General features: G+C 39.4%; 2 protein-coding genes across 2 annotated transcripts; one reads left to right on the forward strand and one right to left on the reverse strand.

The window, feature by feature from the left end:
* Positions 1 to 107: 107 nt before the first annotated feature.
* On the reverse strand, positions 108 to 3,555 carry LOC311493744 (trypsin). Its single transcript, XM_084552521.1, has 6 exons — positions 2,639 to 3,555; positions 2,257 to 2,346; positions 1,830 to 1,977; positions 1,549 to 1,687; positions 1,178 to 1,429; positions 108 to 477 (listed from the first exon to the last, which is right to left on the reverse strand). Exons 2-6 carry the CDS (start codon positions 2,318 to 2,320, stop codon positions 322 to 324), a joined length of 759 nt encoding a protein of 252 aa, XP_084408647.1. The 5' UTR covers positions 2,321 to 2,346; positions 2,639 to 3,555; the 3' UTR covers positions 108 to 321.
* Positions 3,556 to 6,586: 3,031 nt separating this feature from the next.
* On the forward strand, positions 6,587 to 16,934 carry LOC311494093 (trypsin). Its single transcript, XM_084552958.1, has 5 exons — positions 6,587 to 7,310; positions 11,593 to 11,752; positions 13,595 to 13,736; positions 13,875 to 14,141; positions 15,396 to 16,934. Exons 1-5 carry the CDS (start codon positions 7,256 to 7,258, stop codon positions 15,564 to 15,566), a joined length of 795 nt encoding a protein of 264 aa, XP_084409084.1. The 5' UTR covers positions 6,587 to 7,255; the 3' UTR covers positions 15,567 to 16,934.
* Positions 16,935 to 17,522: the final 588 nt, after the last annotated feature.

Genomic DNA, 17,522 nt, shown 5'->3' on the forward strand with positions numbered 1-17,522 from the left:
CAGCTCTATCAATTAATTAGCGCAACATCAACTTTGCAACTAATATTAGTACTGCTCCTTATACAACTACCAATAATAATAATAATAATAATAATAATAAAACAATATGAACAATATGTTTTCTGTATTGTATTTCTCTATCAGAAAATGACTAAACCTTCATATTACAAGTTAATCATATTGTAATTAAACTAAATGTGTAAAGTTACATTCAGTGGTGTAAAAAACACATAGGCAACAGTAATTTCTGAAGAACATGCCAATGATGATAATGTTGAATTAGCTGTTTCGTTTTTAAAGTAAATAAGCAGTGGTGACTGTTCATGGTGTGTCGTTGTTAATAATCCAGTTGATCCATTGGACGTAGTTCCTCACTTTGGTGTAGACGCCGGGGTAGTACGGGTTTGCGCAGCTGATACCCCAGGAGACGATGCCCTCAAAGTAGCCATCGCAGACCAGGGGACCGCCGGAGTCACCCTGTAGATCACCATGACAAATCAAACATGTTGAACATGCTTGTGAGGACGTGTTTTCATAAGTTTAGGAGGAACGATTCATGTCTGAGTGAAGAGCAGATTCACAGATCATGCCATGCTGCGCTGCAATGTTTCTATAGTAGTCCAGAATGTACCAAACAAACACTGACTCTAGAGAGGCCACTTCACCTTTTTTTTTCCAGTGATGTGACAGCCACTGTAGGTTCCTCCACAAGAGAGGAGTATTAGATTGTTGCAATCTACAAACTCTCCACTAGATGTCACTAAATCGCATTGGTTCTTTAACAAGGACCGCGTTGTTGCAGTGTTTCCCAAACCTTTAACTTTACGCTAGCTTTGGGCTGCATGAAGCTAAAACACCTAAATTTGTCTTGAAATAATGTACAGATGTCCATGGTACTGAGGGGATGGATAGTAACTTAGGTGACCCTAAAACATTTTCTCTCGCACAACAAGCTCAACATTTTTCTGAAAAGTCACAAAAGCGTGGGAAAGTATCATACAGAAAACTGCATTTGTACACAAGTGCAGCCATAAGGAAACCCCGCTGCTGTTGCAGAAGCATGGAATTCACACAAATAATAACAAGAGAATATTCATTTTAAAAAATAGCATGCATCAAGACAATGTTACGCTGTATATTATGCAGCAATAAAATAATGTGCTGCATGCTTTTGTACCTGGCAAGAATCTTTGCCGCCAAAAGGAGATCCAGCACACATCATGTTGGAGGTGATCCTGCTCCAGTAGTACCAGTAGCAGTTTTTTGTTTCTCTCACATCCACAGCACGTAGCACAGGGGAGAGGGTGTAACTGTAAACCTGTGTAACACCCCAGCCGCTCACTGTGCAGACACCACTTATTTGAGGGGTGTTTTCATCGGGTAGGTCAACTGGCTGGACATTGGCATTCAGTACTGCCGGCTCACTCAGCTGTAACACAAAAGTCATTTTAAACTGATTGTGAGATGATGTCTAAAAACAACTGCATCACTTGACAGCTATGTATTTTTTTATTTTTTATTTTTTCAGGCTGCTGCTATTCTGCTCACCTTAATTAACATGATGTCATTGTTGAATGTCTTGTAGTTAAAGTTGTGGACATATATCTTTGAGACATTGAAGTTCTGTTCAAATCCCTCTGTTTCGATCAGGCTGTGTTCACTTAACACCACCCTCATCATAAGGCTCCTGAAAGGCAACAACAGAACATTCACTCTATTTGTAAATAACAGTAATTCACAATTTTACATATTTGCTATCACAAACTCACATTAGTGTTCATTACTATAACTGTGTACCATGTCTGGTGTTGTCTAGTGCCAGTACTCACGGTCTCCAGCAGTGGGCAGCAGACACCACCCATTGAGGATGCACCAGGGTTCCTCCACAGTAGTGCTGCCCTGTCTCCGTCTGCAGGGATGCCTGATATTTGATTGAGTAGGGCTTGACTTCCTGACCACCTATGATCCTCACTGGGTCTGTAGATATCAATAATATTTGATGTTGAATCAGGCATCTAGAATCTACAATTTGTGCCAAATTATTAATGGTTCTGCCCAAGAGGGAAGCAACATGACTTCATAAATCAAGCAGAATATATCGGTAATATATTACGTTTCTCTAATTGAGATGAGTCCAATTAGTTTTAGTTAGTTTAGTTAGTTAAGTTATTAAGTTATTGAGTCTTTCATGTCTTTCATTATTTGCCTGAGAGAAATATTTTTGAAGAAATAATACCAACCAATTCAAGAACTTACCAGAACTTGAATTTACAGAGACACACAAAAACACCAGCACAGTACAGAGCTGCAGTGCAGCCATATCTTCAGTTGTTTTGGTGTTGTTTCCTGTAATGCAGTAATATAGCTTTCAGCACCACCTTGTATGTACAGTAGATCTTCCTCCAAAATTATACTGTAACAGACTAACAAACTTCTTGTTTTAACAAATGTGATGATACAACAATTGCTAAAATCTTATTACTGATATAACTCTACGAAAATTGCATGGTGCATTTATTATACATTTACATTTTATATATGTTTTAGCATGTATGCTGTTTTCTAGAGTGCAAATTTCCATCAGACCATTGAATCTGATTGATTCAAGTGAAAAGGGTTGAAATCATCCCCTGCTTACCTGGAAGTCCAAACTCAGGAATGCAGACAGTATCTCCGACTGGTGAGACCGATGCTCTCCCGTTGACTTTTATACTGTAACTGAATCCTTATCCAAATCTTTTGTTTAAATTATCTTTTCGTCTTGCTGTGTTCTGTGACCATCTCACGCTGCAACAATGAGACTGACCTACTATGTGACAAAGCTGAGGTGTTCTCTTGTATTATGTCCATTTCTAAGCTCTAGTTTTTCTACCTGCTCCAAAAGGTATTTAGGTTGGGAACGCCTTGAAGCGGTCGCCATCATTGCCATGGTTGTGGACAGAGAAAGTGTTTACGATCTTTTTGATTGGGTGAAATCTACCTGGATCAGTTCATTTCAACCGAGGTTGTGGGGAATATGTACACATGCTTTTTTTGTGTTTCAGTTTCAAGTTTATTTGCATTGCTAAAATAAAGGGTATGAGGAATTAACACCTGGACTCTACATGTTGTGGAGTTAAGACTGCAGCATGCTTAACACTAGTTTTATGTAATTTATAATTCAAGTGGATAACACTGACCATTGTTTATGTTAATACAAACAAGATGATATTTACCAGTGCATTTTCTATAGAGGTCACCGATCAGTACTAGGTAAAGGACATTATTTCATAGTCATGTTGTATGTTCTAAACAAAAAAAAAAAAAAGTGCGCTATGAGCTAACTACACTGCTATATATATGGATGTACACTGCGTATACAGATGTGTATGCCGTGAATTTACAACTGTATAATAACGTGCTCTAATTAAAAAACATTTGACACAAGGACATTATTTCTGTGTTTTAGAACATATGCAGCTGATGACCCAAGGACATTTCTGATTTCCATCCTGTAAATGAGGATTCTATTTATTCTCAGTACTGTACATTCCATTCTCTCCATTACAATAAGCCTCAAACTACACTCAGGCTCTCTTTTGTCCTCCACGTCCAGGTTTTGTTACACACAAGTGCAATATGTTACTGATAAATTAGCGCTTCTAGCCAGAGTTACTGTATATTATGACAGGTGCCATCTAATATAATATAATTCTCAAAGTCTCAGCAAGGGCGGCAATAAGTGGACATGCAGGAGTGCTTTTGAACCGCACTTCCAGAGGTCCAAACAGTGTTGTGTGTGTGTCATCCTTAAAAAAGTGTCCCTTGTTCCTCACATGTAGGTGGACTGCTGAATCCTGACCGAAAGAGGTGGCGTTTGTGAAACGTTCGTTTTTCCTCAGTGAACATTTCTGTGCGTTCCTCACTGCCAGACCCTACAAGTCCAGTTTCTGTTGATTTTTGCTTTGTTTAACACAAGCACTATAATTTCATCATTATGGGCTATGGGCTCAATTTATTCATTTGACAACAAATGGTGACTTAACAGACATATTTTATTTGGAAAATCCTGAAAAGTAAAACACATTTTTCAGATTAAGTTGACCAACGAAAGAAACTATCTTTTGGATAAGTTTATTGAATTCACTGATTTAAAAAAATAAAAATTTAATAAAAATACCCAGCATTAACATAAAACTTAACTAATCAACAGATAATGAAAATAATTTTAAGCTACAGCCCCAGTATTTTCTAGAATCAATTAGTCAATTTGTCTCTGAAATGTAAAAAAATATTAAATAAAATTTATTCATAGGTTTTAAAGTAAAGATATTCAATTTACAACCAATCGAAATACTGAAAAAGCTACTTACCCTCACATTTGGGAAGGTGGAAGCAGTGAAAGTTTGAAAAAAACAAGTGAAAATTAGTTTTAAAACTGTCCCGAAGGCAAACACAGAGAGAGGAAGCAGAGAAACTGAGTCAAGAGAGTTCATTTAGTTAACACAGGGCCTCTGGGGCTGAGGCAGGGAATGATGGTTGAGGATCCGAGGCAGAGGCTTGTGCTGGCGGCTGACTTGAGCGGGGAGAGGGGGGAAAGCCGCGGGATGCCAGGCAGAGAGGGATCCAGGCAGCTGAGCTGGTAGCTGAGCTGACACCAGATGAGGCGCTAAGTCTAGAAACGGAGAGCGGCTGCGGGCGAGGAGGGAGAAGCAGAGGGCATGACAAAAAATGATGCCACTGCAGGGCCTCAGAACAGATCAAGATACAATTTAACAAGAATACTGACCTTCGATGGGAACACTTATTCAGGCTTTGATACATTATATTAATAACAGCAAAGAAAAATGATGTTCAGTTTCATTTAAGTCCTCTTTTCATATGATGTTCAAATAGTCAGCAAACTTTTACTATTGCAGTTTTGCCGAGCTGACATGCATGTTGTCAGGAATCCAGTTATTTTAGTACTCACTTACTTCCGAATCCCACAGTCTTCTTTCAATGGTGATAAACCTGCTCAAATTAAAGTGAAGACATGTCATTTAATATCCAGTGTTTTATTTCTATTTGAATGTGCTGAATAAATGACTTGCATAAAACTAGCAACTAGATTTTCTAAGAACTTGGGCAAAACTTTATGAGCAAAGCTCCTAATAAACTGCGAATGGTTTATGCAACCCAGCCCCTTTGAAGCTTATGACTCTAAGTGGATGCTACACTGAGTGCTGAAAGCTGTTTGCAGCTTGTTTCTCTTCATTTAAAGTTATTAATGGAGGTTAAATATCAATTTAACACACCAAGTTCACGATGAGTTGTGCTGACACATAAAAGGAATTACGCCTGACTTAGAAAGCTTTTAACAGAAATTACAAAAAGGTTTTATCCGGCAGCATGTGCTGAGTTACTGGAACTGAGAAGAGATGTTATAATGATACTGGCACTGATAAGACCTGAGCGCCACCCCAGAATACAGACAAGATTATCTCGAGATCTAGATGTCTCAGTTCCATGAACAAGCTGTTACAGGGTCATGAACTGGTTTTTATCAAGTGGCAATTAAAACCACTTCTAATCCTTAAATACATTTTACGTAACAGAATAACGTGCTGACCCTGTTTTTAATTTATACTCGTTGCAAAGTTGTGCATTTAAATCAGATGGAAACATTCGTGAGTAGTGTATACACACACTGCAGCCATAATTAGCTGTAATTATACTCTTGTACTTTCTTACTTTTGCATATAATAAGAAATCAAATGTATTCAGTGAGAAAGGTCTGTACCTACCTACCAGACCCTCACCAGGAAGTTTAAAAACTCATGAGGACATGTTGAGCTCTTATTCATGACCTGGAGACATATTCTCTATCATTACAAGTGTGTTATTATGAAATACACTGATAAGCCACAATATTAAGGCCACTGACAGGAGAAGTGAATAACTTTGACCATTGTGACAATGCAATGTTCTGATGGGAATCGTAATTACGTTGTATGTGGACATGCAATGACAATAAAAGCATTCTGATTCTGAGGACACCCTCAGAAGACCCATGTCCATTCTCTGATGAGTCACAACTGTTTTGGAGGCACAAGGGAGACCTGCACAATATTAGGAAGGTGGTCATAATGTAATGCCTGATCGGTGTATGTAATATTTTGTCTGTTTTTCATTAATCCTCTTTGATGCACTCATAATTACTATACCACATAAACATGCTTACATCGATACTGCAGTTAGTAGTAGTACTTATTTGATGTTTATCTTCTGTCTATAAAACCTAAGATCAAAATAAAGCTTCACCAACAAGAAAAGCCTCTATTTCAAGTCAGCTGATAATTTTACAGTAAGTCAGCGTATTGAACAAAGAGAGTTGTGGATTACAACTTTGCGGTTTGTGACTTTTCAGTCCCGGGCCAGGGCTGATGAATGTGACAACACGTAGCAGCAGCCATGTGCAGTGATGACAGCACTTGGACTGAGGAGTGGGTCACGCAGAAAAAATCCAGTGGTCAGCACCCAGGGGATGAGAAGAGCGCGACTACAGCAATCAGCAGCAGCCAGGGCAACAGAGAGTTGTATTAGCCAGCTGAGGTCAGGAACTCCACAGAGGGATGATGAGGCCAGCCTGAGCTGTGCTCCATTTTTAATGACACCTGGCTCTGGAAAAAGGTGTGGAGCAACTGTGCTGCCTTGACCTGGTCTGACATGAAACATTTTGCTGCTTAACATCAGTCAAAACCCTCAGAAAGTCGTTCTGAGGAAATCAGTGAGGGGAGACTGTACTAAGATGACAAGCTGCAGAGACACTTACTGTATTTGCTTTCATTTATTGTGACAGCAGACAATTAGATTTATTTTAGGGGCTTCAATCACACATCGACACATATTTTGTCACCTGACAGCGCTACAGTATGAGGGTAGCTGTTAAATATTACATGATAAAACTCAACGGCAGGTCCCGTCATACAGGCTCATGGCAGCACAATGAGCTTCCTTCAGCTTTTATGAGACAGAAAAGGCCAAATAATAAACTGGGGGATTACAATAGATAAGTACGGGGAAGCTGGAGTAGGTCATAGAAGAGGATGAGACAAGGGCTGTGCTGTGGAAACTTCAATTATATATTGGACTAAGACAAGGAGGTGACCATGGAAACGGAAACAGAAACTATAAGAAACCCGAGAGTGCAGGTAAGATGCCTTCCCCTTAAGATTAAATAGCACACAGGTTAAGTCTCTCGGCGAGGGCAGACTGCTCTTCCCTTTGTCTCACTATGCTCCGGCCATCTTTATTGCTTTGTATATTTTTGGGAGTCCTGGCTGTAAACTGTAAGTAAGCTTCTTTATCTTGAATTTTGAGTTTATTAAAGTATGCAGAAAGGGTTTTAAGAGAAGTTAATCCTTCAGAAAGTTGGGATGTTCTAATATTCGGTGGAACATCCTAAAAAACAACATGCTCACAGCTCTGCAAAATTGAGTTTCTATTTTAACGGGCTAATATATTATTAGTATCTCTTTTATTAAATTTGAAAAACATCCTTTGTAGCTTGCAGTTCTGTGTGCAAAAATGTTACTCAGAGCTATTTTCCTATGGAGACGAGTGAAGATCTTACCACAAGCAGAGTAAAAAGAAAGAAGATGGTGTGCTTGAATTTGACTTGAAATGAAAACATCTTGACTATATGTGTATGATCTATACCAAGTTTAATATCGTCAGTGAATTGGTAAATATTCTTGTAGCGTGCATACTGTTACTCGGTGCGACAAAGATATCTTTCTGACATGAGAAGCCTTTGAAAACTAAAGGTCAGTAAAAGTGAGATGAATCACAAAAGGAACTTGAAACCTCAGCAACAATAGACCAAGGCTAACAAATATAACAATATCCAATTGTGGCCAACGCCCCCCTTTTTGTGCCTGCAAATTATGTCACAAAGATAAACTAGAAAAGGAGACCCTGATAAACATCTCCAACAAGTCTAGGATCTAAGCAGCTTAAGTTCACAGGCGACAACGCTGGAGACTCAAACTTTCACTTTCCTCCTCGATTTAAGTTTTAAAAATATATCCACACGTGAGAAAGAAAGTTCATTTGTGTTCAGTCAATGGCAGCTAAACACCATTAGCAAAGGTCTTTCAAAATGCTGTCTAAGGCACCTCCGTGTGTGTCAATCTCACACACCCAATCAAGGTTCAAGGCACTGTATAAAGTTACCATTTTACTCCTGACACGCACCACTGCTGCTAATTATAGCTTGGGATCAATATCTGGAGCGCTAATGAGGTGCAGTTTCATCCCAGACAAGACTTCCATGCCTGGAATTGGTCTTAGTCACTGTGATCTACAATGTGATCCGTTGAGTTCATTCCCAACTTCTATGCACTTGGGGCCGTTTCATGGATTATAGAAATACTGGGGTCAATGTGAGTTCCCCCAAAGCCTCCCAAGGTTTTTAAATTGTTTGAAAGTTTGGGTTTTGTTTAGCTTTTCAGCAAATTTCTCATGGTATGCGTTTGTGTCAAAGCCCAGTTTGGTGGTGTTTATACTGAATTCATGTCAAAAGTAAATACATTCGTTGAATTGTGAACACCGCAAGGTAACTTCAGAAACTGATCAATTGTAACTTTACCAATTATTCTGTAGCCAAACTAAGGAAACTCAATCTTTGCTTCACTGTTAAATCTGTCTTCAAATAACTTTTGAAATAGGTGGAATGTTAATCAGAAAATTGGCACCAATACAATTGGAAATTTGAGACACAACTGATCTAAATTTAATGCCACAAATGTAAATAATTCAATTACAGAAATCTATTTTTTCCCCATAATCAGTAGGGTCACAGGGGTCTGGAGCATATCCCAGCTGTCATTAATCTATTTCAGTATAATTTATACTACATTCATTTTTATAAACATGTACAATGTTTATAAAAAGTATTTTATAGTTCAGTCATTGCAGTGGCCAGCCAACGCTAAGGTCACGTTACCGAGAGTGATGTGAGGTGTGGGGCTAAGGTTTTCGGCCCCAATTGAAATAAGGATATTCTAACTAAATAATGCCACCCAGGGATTATTAATTATGAACAAATTCTTATAAGGCATTATGCAAACAGGCAGGAGACGAGGTTCCATCAAAACAGTTTATTGAAACAAAACATTAAGAGGCGACTGTCACACACACATCCATTAAAAGTTGGTTCAGAGCTGAGGCTTACCAGTGAGACGAGGGCCAGCAAGAAGTGATATCTTGGGATGGGCCATCCCAAACACACCAGAGTCAACACACACGCGAACAAGCAAACTGGGGGTACACAGTGAAGGCAACCACCACAGAGGCCCAACCACCACCACCACTTTAGGCTCTCAGCTTCTGAAATACAAGATAAAACAGTCAGTGGGAGTCCAAAGAAAAGAATTACAAGAGAACAAGTTCAGAAATATTCAGATTAAATAAACAAAATTCTCAAAGTAACCTTCATACAGAACAAATCAGCAAGAATACACAATTACAAATAAACACAAAATTAACATTTCAACCGGATATAAAGGAACCAAATTCAAATCTACCACCACACTGACCGTTGTCTGGAGGCCAAGCTATACAGCCAACATGGTTAGCTGTGCACGATAAGAAAGTTGGCCTGGGTCAGCAAAACAGACAGCTATGTCCAAAACGTAATATGTAATATGAGTGCTCCTAACGTGAAGGACACGCACACCAGGGGAAAAGCAGTTGAAGGGTTTGGAGATCCACGGGCAAAAGGATCCCAGGGGCTAACAAGTTCCGAAGGCAGATCAGGTAAAAAGACAGACAGAGAAGGCAAAGCTAAAGCCAAACCAAAAAAGGAGGGATTTACAAAGAAAATGACTAAAGAGGGGCAATCCCTGAAACAACCTCATACCTGCAACAATCACAGAGGTCTGGCAACCAGGAACAAGGGATGCATGCGCTCAGAGTCAGGGAAGAGCTCAGTAATCAACTTCCTGTTTTTATAGCGACTCTGCAGCTAATTGGCTGGCAACAGACCAGTGAAAAGCACAGCAACAGACCTGAATAGTCAGAGGGAGGCATCCCGTCTGCTACATAAACAAGCTAACATTAGCAAACAACATTAGATCCACATGGATCTAATATTAACTCTCTATCCAAATCCAATTAAGACAAACAAAAGTATATCTAACTAAAAAAAAAGTAAACACTGAAATTCGGATCCAATCCCTTACTCAAATAATTAACCACAATTGAGCAAAGTGCCTCCACAGAAGAACACTAAAACAACGGCAACTGGACTGGAACTGTTTTCTTACAATCACTACTCATCTCCGGGGATTCTTTAGTTCTTAATGACTGACAGAGAGTCTGTGTCACTGTCCACCGCTCGTCTTAATTTACGGAAATCTGCCCACGCGTTTCAGCGCAGACTGTAAATTGCTCCAGTCATTCAAACGCTTAAGGTCCCGGGCACAAAAGGACGGCTCATGTTCAAGCAGTGTTCTAAATGAAGCCCTACAGGTATCAAGGGAACACTTCTAAAACCATCCCACTGTCCGGTGGGAACGGTTTTGGTGCAGTCTGAGTCTTGTTTTTGGCCACATTAGGCAGAAAGAAGAAAAACTCTAAAAGCTTATGAGCTGCTCAGCACCAAACAACAGCATGTACTGTTCAGCTTTTAAAGAGCTACACACAGCATATTAACATTATGTATAGAAGAGGTGGTAGAGACTTAAAACAGAGCTACAAGGAAAATAAAGGCCTTCATCAGGGCCTTGCCCAAACTAACTTTGCAGGAGCCCCATAGGCTCGTATGTACAGTACATGTGGATGTATATGATTGTTGATTGTTGTTGTTTTTAACCCTTTTATTGTAACTTCATACATTATTTTAAATGCTGCTTGCAGTATGCTTCTTTGTGAAGGCACCAAGCTGAAACGCATACAGCGTCGCTGGAGTCTTGACCCTTTAAGATTCCTTTCCCACTTCCTCCTACATTGGACGTAGGTAGAGCTGCTTCAGAAATACAACTCTACTTCTAAAAGAGGAATGAATAGACCACACATTTTTGCCACATTAATAAAATACTCCAATACAAGCAAATTACCTGCATCAACGATTCTACCAATCAAATATACCAGTGAAAAGTACTGTTAAAGTGTGAAGAAGGATTTAACGATGTATTTGCTCAGTCTTAAGCTTAACCTTTATCCTGGCAAGGTTGTGTGGTAAAACCTTTAATCCAGTATTGCAGTTTAATGGATAAAGTAATACCTACCATTAATTCCGTTACACCACTACTGCTTAGGAGCCAAACAACTAGGAAGAGCAAAAATCCAAATTGACTCAGTGTGTCACCTCCAAACTCTGTTAACACCAGATATATAATGGTGGTCAGACTCGCTGTGAATCAATGCACCTCAGAGATTGTTTTTCATCGATCTGCTGAGCCAGATGTATCTGTGCTGTGAAATCCTCTTGTTTTCTTTATGACTCGCATTGCTCTAGCTGATGCTGCAGCAATAAAACTGTGTTACCTCTGTGTGGTTTGCACAGAACCTTTACCTGTGATCCTCTCTCCAAATCTAATCTGAGCTAATCTTCTGCTCGCATTGCAGGCGAGGACCACGCTCAGGGGCGCATAGTGGGAGGATATGCACCAGTTCCACATTCAATCAAGTACATTGTGTCGATACAAACAATGGGCCGCCAGCACATCTGTGGGGGCTTCTTGATAAATAAGTACTGGGTTATCACAGCAGCACACTGCAACATTGGGTGAGCGAAGTCTTTTGATTTACCTCCACTGTGTGTAAAAGTTCCATAACCTCAGGCATAAACATAAAGATGATGAAGCGGTGAAATAAATCTTAGGTCAATACACTCAACATCTTTCCATCCTGATACAGCTTTTTTTTTTAAGAAGCTCTATGAGGATCAATTGACATAGGCTGACCTCGTCCTGATTTGACTCTGCGTGTTAATGTGCGGATACACGATTTTGTTCTAAGATACAATAATGTCAAGTCATATCAGATTCTGTGAACTGAGAGAAAATGATACACAAACACCAGTAACAATGAATCCTGCAATCTGACACAAGCATAAACACTTATATGGACTACGAACAATTTGTCTGGTAAAGGAGCAATGATTTTGGATATTGTTTGGAGTTTCATCCAGAGTCTAGGGTTACAGCAGTGTATTAATAAACAGTTATATTATACTGTTCATTTCCGTAGAAATGGCATACAGCCAGATTGTCAACTTCCCTGTTAGTCAGCCAACAACAGCTTCTATGCAATATACAGTATATTTGTATATGCCTTTACTGGAGTAAAAGTCAAGTTCAGAAGTGAAATAGGGTCATGCCATGGTGCACCTCTGTCTCCTTGACATTTGAAGAATTATTTGATTTAATTAAGATATTTGGCAGCCTAATGGTTACTGATTATCTGAATCCTGGCAGCCCTAGCCAACATTTCTGTAACACACAAAGGGAAACACAATGTCGCTGTAATTTAGTAAACAATGTTATGTCATTGTTTCACAGTTCATAAGATGACGTGTGCAGAGCTTGATCTTATATAATATACCAAGTTTCACATCACAGCAGGAAAGGTAGACGTGTAATTAATAACCCTAATAAAGGCCACAGTCCAGTAAAATGTTCCTATTACAGGAAGCTGGACTGTGCCTGCTGGTGGAACGCACAAATGGAGCACAGCCATTATTGACGCTATTACTTACGCCCGTACTTTTCCTATTATTTAATTGTCTAGTCTGCCCGTGAAAATAAATCTTAATAGGCCCTTTCAAACTATTATACTTGGACCTGTCATAGCAGGAGAAGCACAAGTGTTAGTAATAACATTAACAATGGCTCTGTTCTATTCAAGAGCAGCCAGCTTACAAAGTACCTGAACTCTGAAACTGAAGACTGGAAGTCAGCCATGATTCATTTTAATCTTTATACCTGTGCTTTTCATGCCTTGATATGCCAAAATATCTTTTATGAAAAGGGCAGTGATGACGATAAAAATCACGTATTCTTTGGCTCCTATTGCATTTTACAACATCTTTGTGGAAAAAGGTTGAAACTAATTATGGACCGAATGGATCACTTTGTTTGCACAGCACAGCACAGTTTATCCAAAGTGGTATACGGCACCGACAGAGGAAACACAACTGACAACGCAAATAAGAACAGTGAAAAATCACAATAGACGCTGATCGAATCAGTCTAATTTTACTGCTGCTGTACGCATGTGGGACTTCCACAACACAAGCCTGAATCTGGTTTATTTATTGAGGACCGCGTCAGTAGAAATGTGGTTCAGGCGCATGCACGCACTTCCACAATGACTGAGATTTATGGACCAGAATAAGGCGTATGTGCAGCTTTATAAATCTGACAAAACACGCGTACACAGATTTATGCATTTGGCCACATGTGTCACACTCTTAAAGAAAACAGTTCATCATCTCTGGAAATACAGCTTTCTTGTCAAGACCTAAGTTAAATAGCTGCTGGCTGCATCTTTGGACAGAATAGAGAAGAGTTTTCTTCTCATCTATTGTCAAACTATTCCTTTAATATTATTCTGTTTTTATTTGCAGGGTAAACAAAATGTTGATAGTAGCAGGAGACTACTCTTTGACCATTTATGAGGGGACAGAACAAGAAATCCTGCCACACCTTTTGGTGCCCCATCCTAAGTACAACAGCACCACAAACAACTGTGACATTATGCTTATTAAGGTACATAGTGCAAGCTTTTCTCCTCTCTGTCTATTTTTATTTTTATTTATTTTTTAAATTCAAAGTTGCTTCATCTGTCTGAATCAGTTTAGCCATCTTCAGTTGTGAGTTTAATAATGACGTCCATCATCTCTCCAGCTGAGGGCCCCGATCTATCTGAACAGCTACGTGTCCGTCGCTCTGCTGCCCAGGCACGGCACCACCGTAGCTGAGGGCAAAGAGTGTCGAGTGTCAGGCTGGGGTTACACCAGCCCCAGTGGAGGCCAGATCCCCTCCACCCTCCGAACCGTCAAGCTACCCATCGTCTCCACAGAAAAATGTAACAGCACCGAGTCATTCAACGGCAGCATCACAGAATACATGCTCTGTGCCGGTTTCAGCAGTGGTGGGAAGGATGCCTGTCAGGTTAGAGTACCTCAGTCTTTAAGTCTGTACGTCTGTTGCAAGTTCCAAGTAAATGGCACTTGGAATAAAAATGACATCTCTAATGCATTATTTATATTTTTGCCTTTGCCACCTCTGAATTCATCGCACGCAGTTCAGTTTTTTTTATTCTGGTTCAAAAAGAGACCTCTGTTTTACCTTCTTGTTTTATTGCTCTTCCTGACATCACAGGTTTGTCTTGTCTTGAATCAAAGTACAGTAAAACAGCTGAATAACAGAGCTGGGCTGCTATATTTAGATAGAGTTGGTCTGGAGTCATTCTGTTGGAAACTGATTATGCTACAGCAAAGATGTCTTGGGCCAATCAAATGTTTTGTAACAGTGCCATAGAGTTGAACTTGTTCACAACTAAATGGTTCTAAATGGTTGTTGGGCTATCCAGTTGCATGCAGAGGTAGTTTTTGTCTTTCTTGAAACACCAACTGATGTGTTACTCAATTGTTGTCCGTATATGAGGGTGACTAAGGCTAAGATTTTTGTTGATCTCAAGAAATCCCATGAAATGACCAAAATCAACATTGTGCGTCAGAATTTCAGTTCTACCCTATCTAAAGAGTATTTGTCTCCATACAGAGAAATGAATAAATGTTGAATAAAAAGTAGCTCATACAAGACAGTTTTTAACGGCAGATTAATACAAATATTTTACTGTTGTGAGTATATATCGAATGTGGTTTCAGTATTTATGTAAATGACCACCCTGTCTCCTAGAAATAATGTTTATTGAAATGATGTTCATTTGCAAATACATTAATACTGAACATGTGTTAAAATGACTGCAGGCAACATATTTCTTCTGCAGAAGTGTTCTGAAATATAAAATCTGCATGTAGTGACGAGTTATGGTGTTTGTTGGCCCACTATCAACCCCAACAACCTCATGTTGGTTCAGTTCATAAATGTGGGGCTTTATTCATTCAAAACAAAACCAAACAACTGATCAGCCTCAGAACATTATTCATTTCTGAGAAACAGGGTTCGGAAACACAGTAAACTGTCACCCACTGCAGCAGTAAATAGATGCTTTTGGGACAGATGGCTTATTTGTTTCAGGCCCTGGCTATAAACGTATAGAGAGTGTTGTCAGTAGGATCATTTCAATTGTCTTTTCATGGGATTTGTTGACAAGATTAAAGAATCTCACCAGATCTATTTATGTCCGTTGCTCAGTTAAATGGATGAATGATTTTGCTTCCACTTTGCCTGCGGTTTCAGGGGGACTCCGGGGGTCCGCTTGTGTGTGATGGCCGGGTCTATGGTGTGGTGTCCTGGGGGAAAGGTTGCGCTGCTGCTCAATTTCCTGGAGTCTACACTGCCGTGTCCAAGTTCCGCAGGTGGATCGACAACACCATATTCAGCTACTACAGCAGATGTAACAAGGATTAGAGCCCAGTGTTACTCAGTGGAAACTTGACATTATTAATTTCACGGTTGCCTTCTTTAATCCAGTATAATTTTAGTTTAACCATTTGTGCACATTTAAGTATATGTATTAAAGGAATATTTTGGGTACTATATATGGGCAATAACCAAAGTGTAAAAACTACACGTTGTTATTATTTGCTGACCTATTTCTTAGTGCGAAGCTAAGCTAATTGTCTTCATACTGAGAGGACGGATATGAGAGCAGTATCAATCTAATCATATTTTAAAGCATTTCAAAGCAAATCAACAATAAAAGCGACAGATAATCCACTAACGTCCAATGGCTAAACAGGACAATTCCACAAGATCAAGATTGAGGTGCCATATCACTGTCTTTCAAAATCAGAGCTTCCAAAGCTTCACGAAGAAGTATTTGAAATGCTGTAAGCAGGTGCACTCACAGTTATACTGACCAGTTAGAATAAACATCATTATATGAGAGTGTAATGCTCAGACACAAAACAACAGCAATTCTCCTGAGTCATGTAATCCAGTACAATATGCCTGAAAAATACACAATCTTTGTGATGCATACAATGTTTTTCTTTTGTTTAACCAGAGTAGAAATGGTGAGATAATAATATTAAAAAACTAATCTCTAATCTCTAATAAATTAATCAGATTAAGTTGCACTTTCTTACACTGCTGCAAAGTACTAATCTTTGATGCTAACACTGCGGTGGTCGTTTTTCACCATTTTATGACACACAGATGAAACGGTTTTAACAGAAAATTGGAATAATTCAGGACAGAAAATCGCTGGTTCAGCCATATTCTATTTTTTTTTTTTTTTTTTTTTGTAGTTTATGGCTTTGTCGTATTGAACAACAAAGACAAGCATCGGATAATAACATCCATGCTTTCGTCTACTCTAATATTGATTTAACCTACAATGGACAAATGCATCGATTCACCCCTTGAGGTCACATTTAATCAATAAAAAGACATACATGCATATAGACATACATTTCTGTTCTGTCAGTTTTAATGTGTACTAACTCAGTTACAATAACTAAGTACCTATATACAGTATATACTGTATGTGTGTGTGTGTGTATATGGTGGAGGAAGACAAAGACGCTGCTCTTTTATAAGCAGAAGCAGGTATTTGAATTTCAGAATAAAGCTGCCAATTTCCCATGACTTATTTATGGACTAGTGGTGGTGTAAAGCAGACACTATGCATGAAGCACCTTGAGAGATGAGCAAATGTGTGGAATTAGTTTTGAAGAGCAAAGATGGTGAGTGTGTCTTAAGACAATAACATACACTGTAGTGTTTTATTTTGCTTTTGTTTTATACACTTTAATAAATTACTGTGGCTCCTTGGCTTTGTTCCGTCCGCTCTCTGGTCGACTTCTTTATGTGCAATTACAAAGCCGCCGTCGTCACCCGTTGCTGTGGGGTGGAGACCCTTAATAACGGATTTCACGGGATAGGTAGTGCTCTTCATGTTGTGTCTTTTATACGAGTCAGTAAAGCCACTGCAGGGAGGCAATTAATAAGTCACTATACTGATAAATTTTTAAAACTAAGGCGATCCCACTTGACATAGAGCATAAGTCTTGGTGGTTTGTCACTAGCCTCGCTCAAACAGCTGAAGAATTATCCCTAAACTGGAATATCTTCATGAAATATGCATGGCGCCAGTCTCTCCTCTGACCAGTCCACTGTGCAATTTCTGAGGAGCTATTACACAGTGGACTCCTTCCCTGTCTTTGCGAAGCCTTGGCTAGCTGTGATTCCTGACGCAAAGCCAGGTGAAATCAGTACAGACGGCATCACACCTGATAGGTGTTGGTGCATCACAACAGAATGAATAGTTGATGGCCTACTTCAGAGTGAGCTCTGGTTTCAGTGCTCTGCCCTGTTTGTTCTGTGCTGATGTGTGTGTCAGTGCCCCTTGTGATTGATGGA

This window comes from Chelon labrosus (genome assembly GCF_963514085.1).
Source record: "Chelon labrosus genome assembly, chromosome: 10".
NCBI lineage: Eukaryota > Metazoa > Chordata > Actinopteri > Mugiliformes > Mugilidae > Chelon > Chelon labrosus.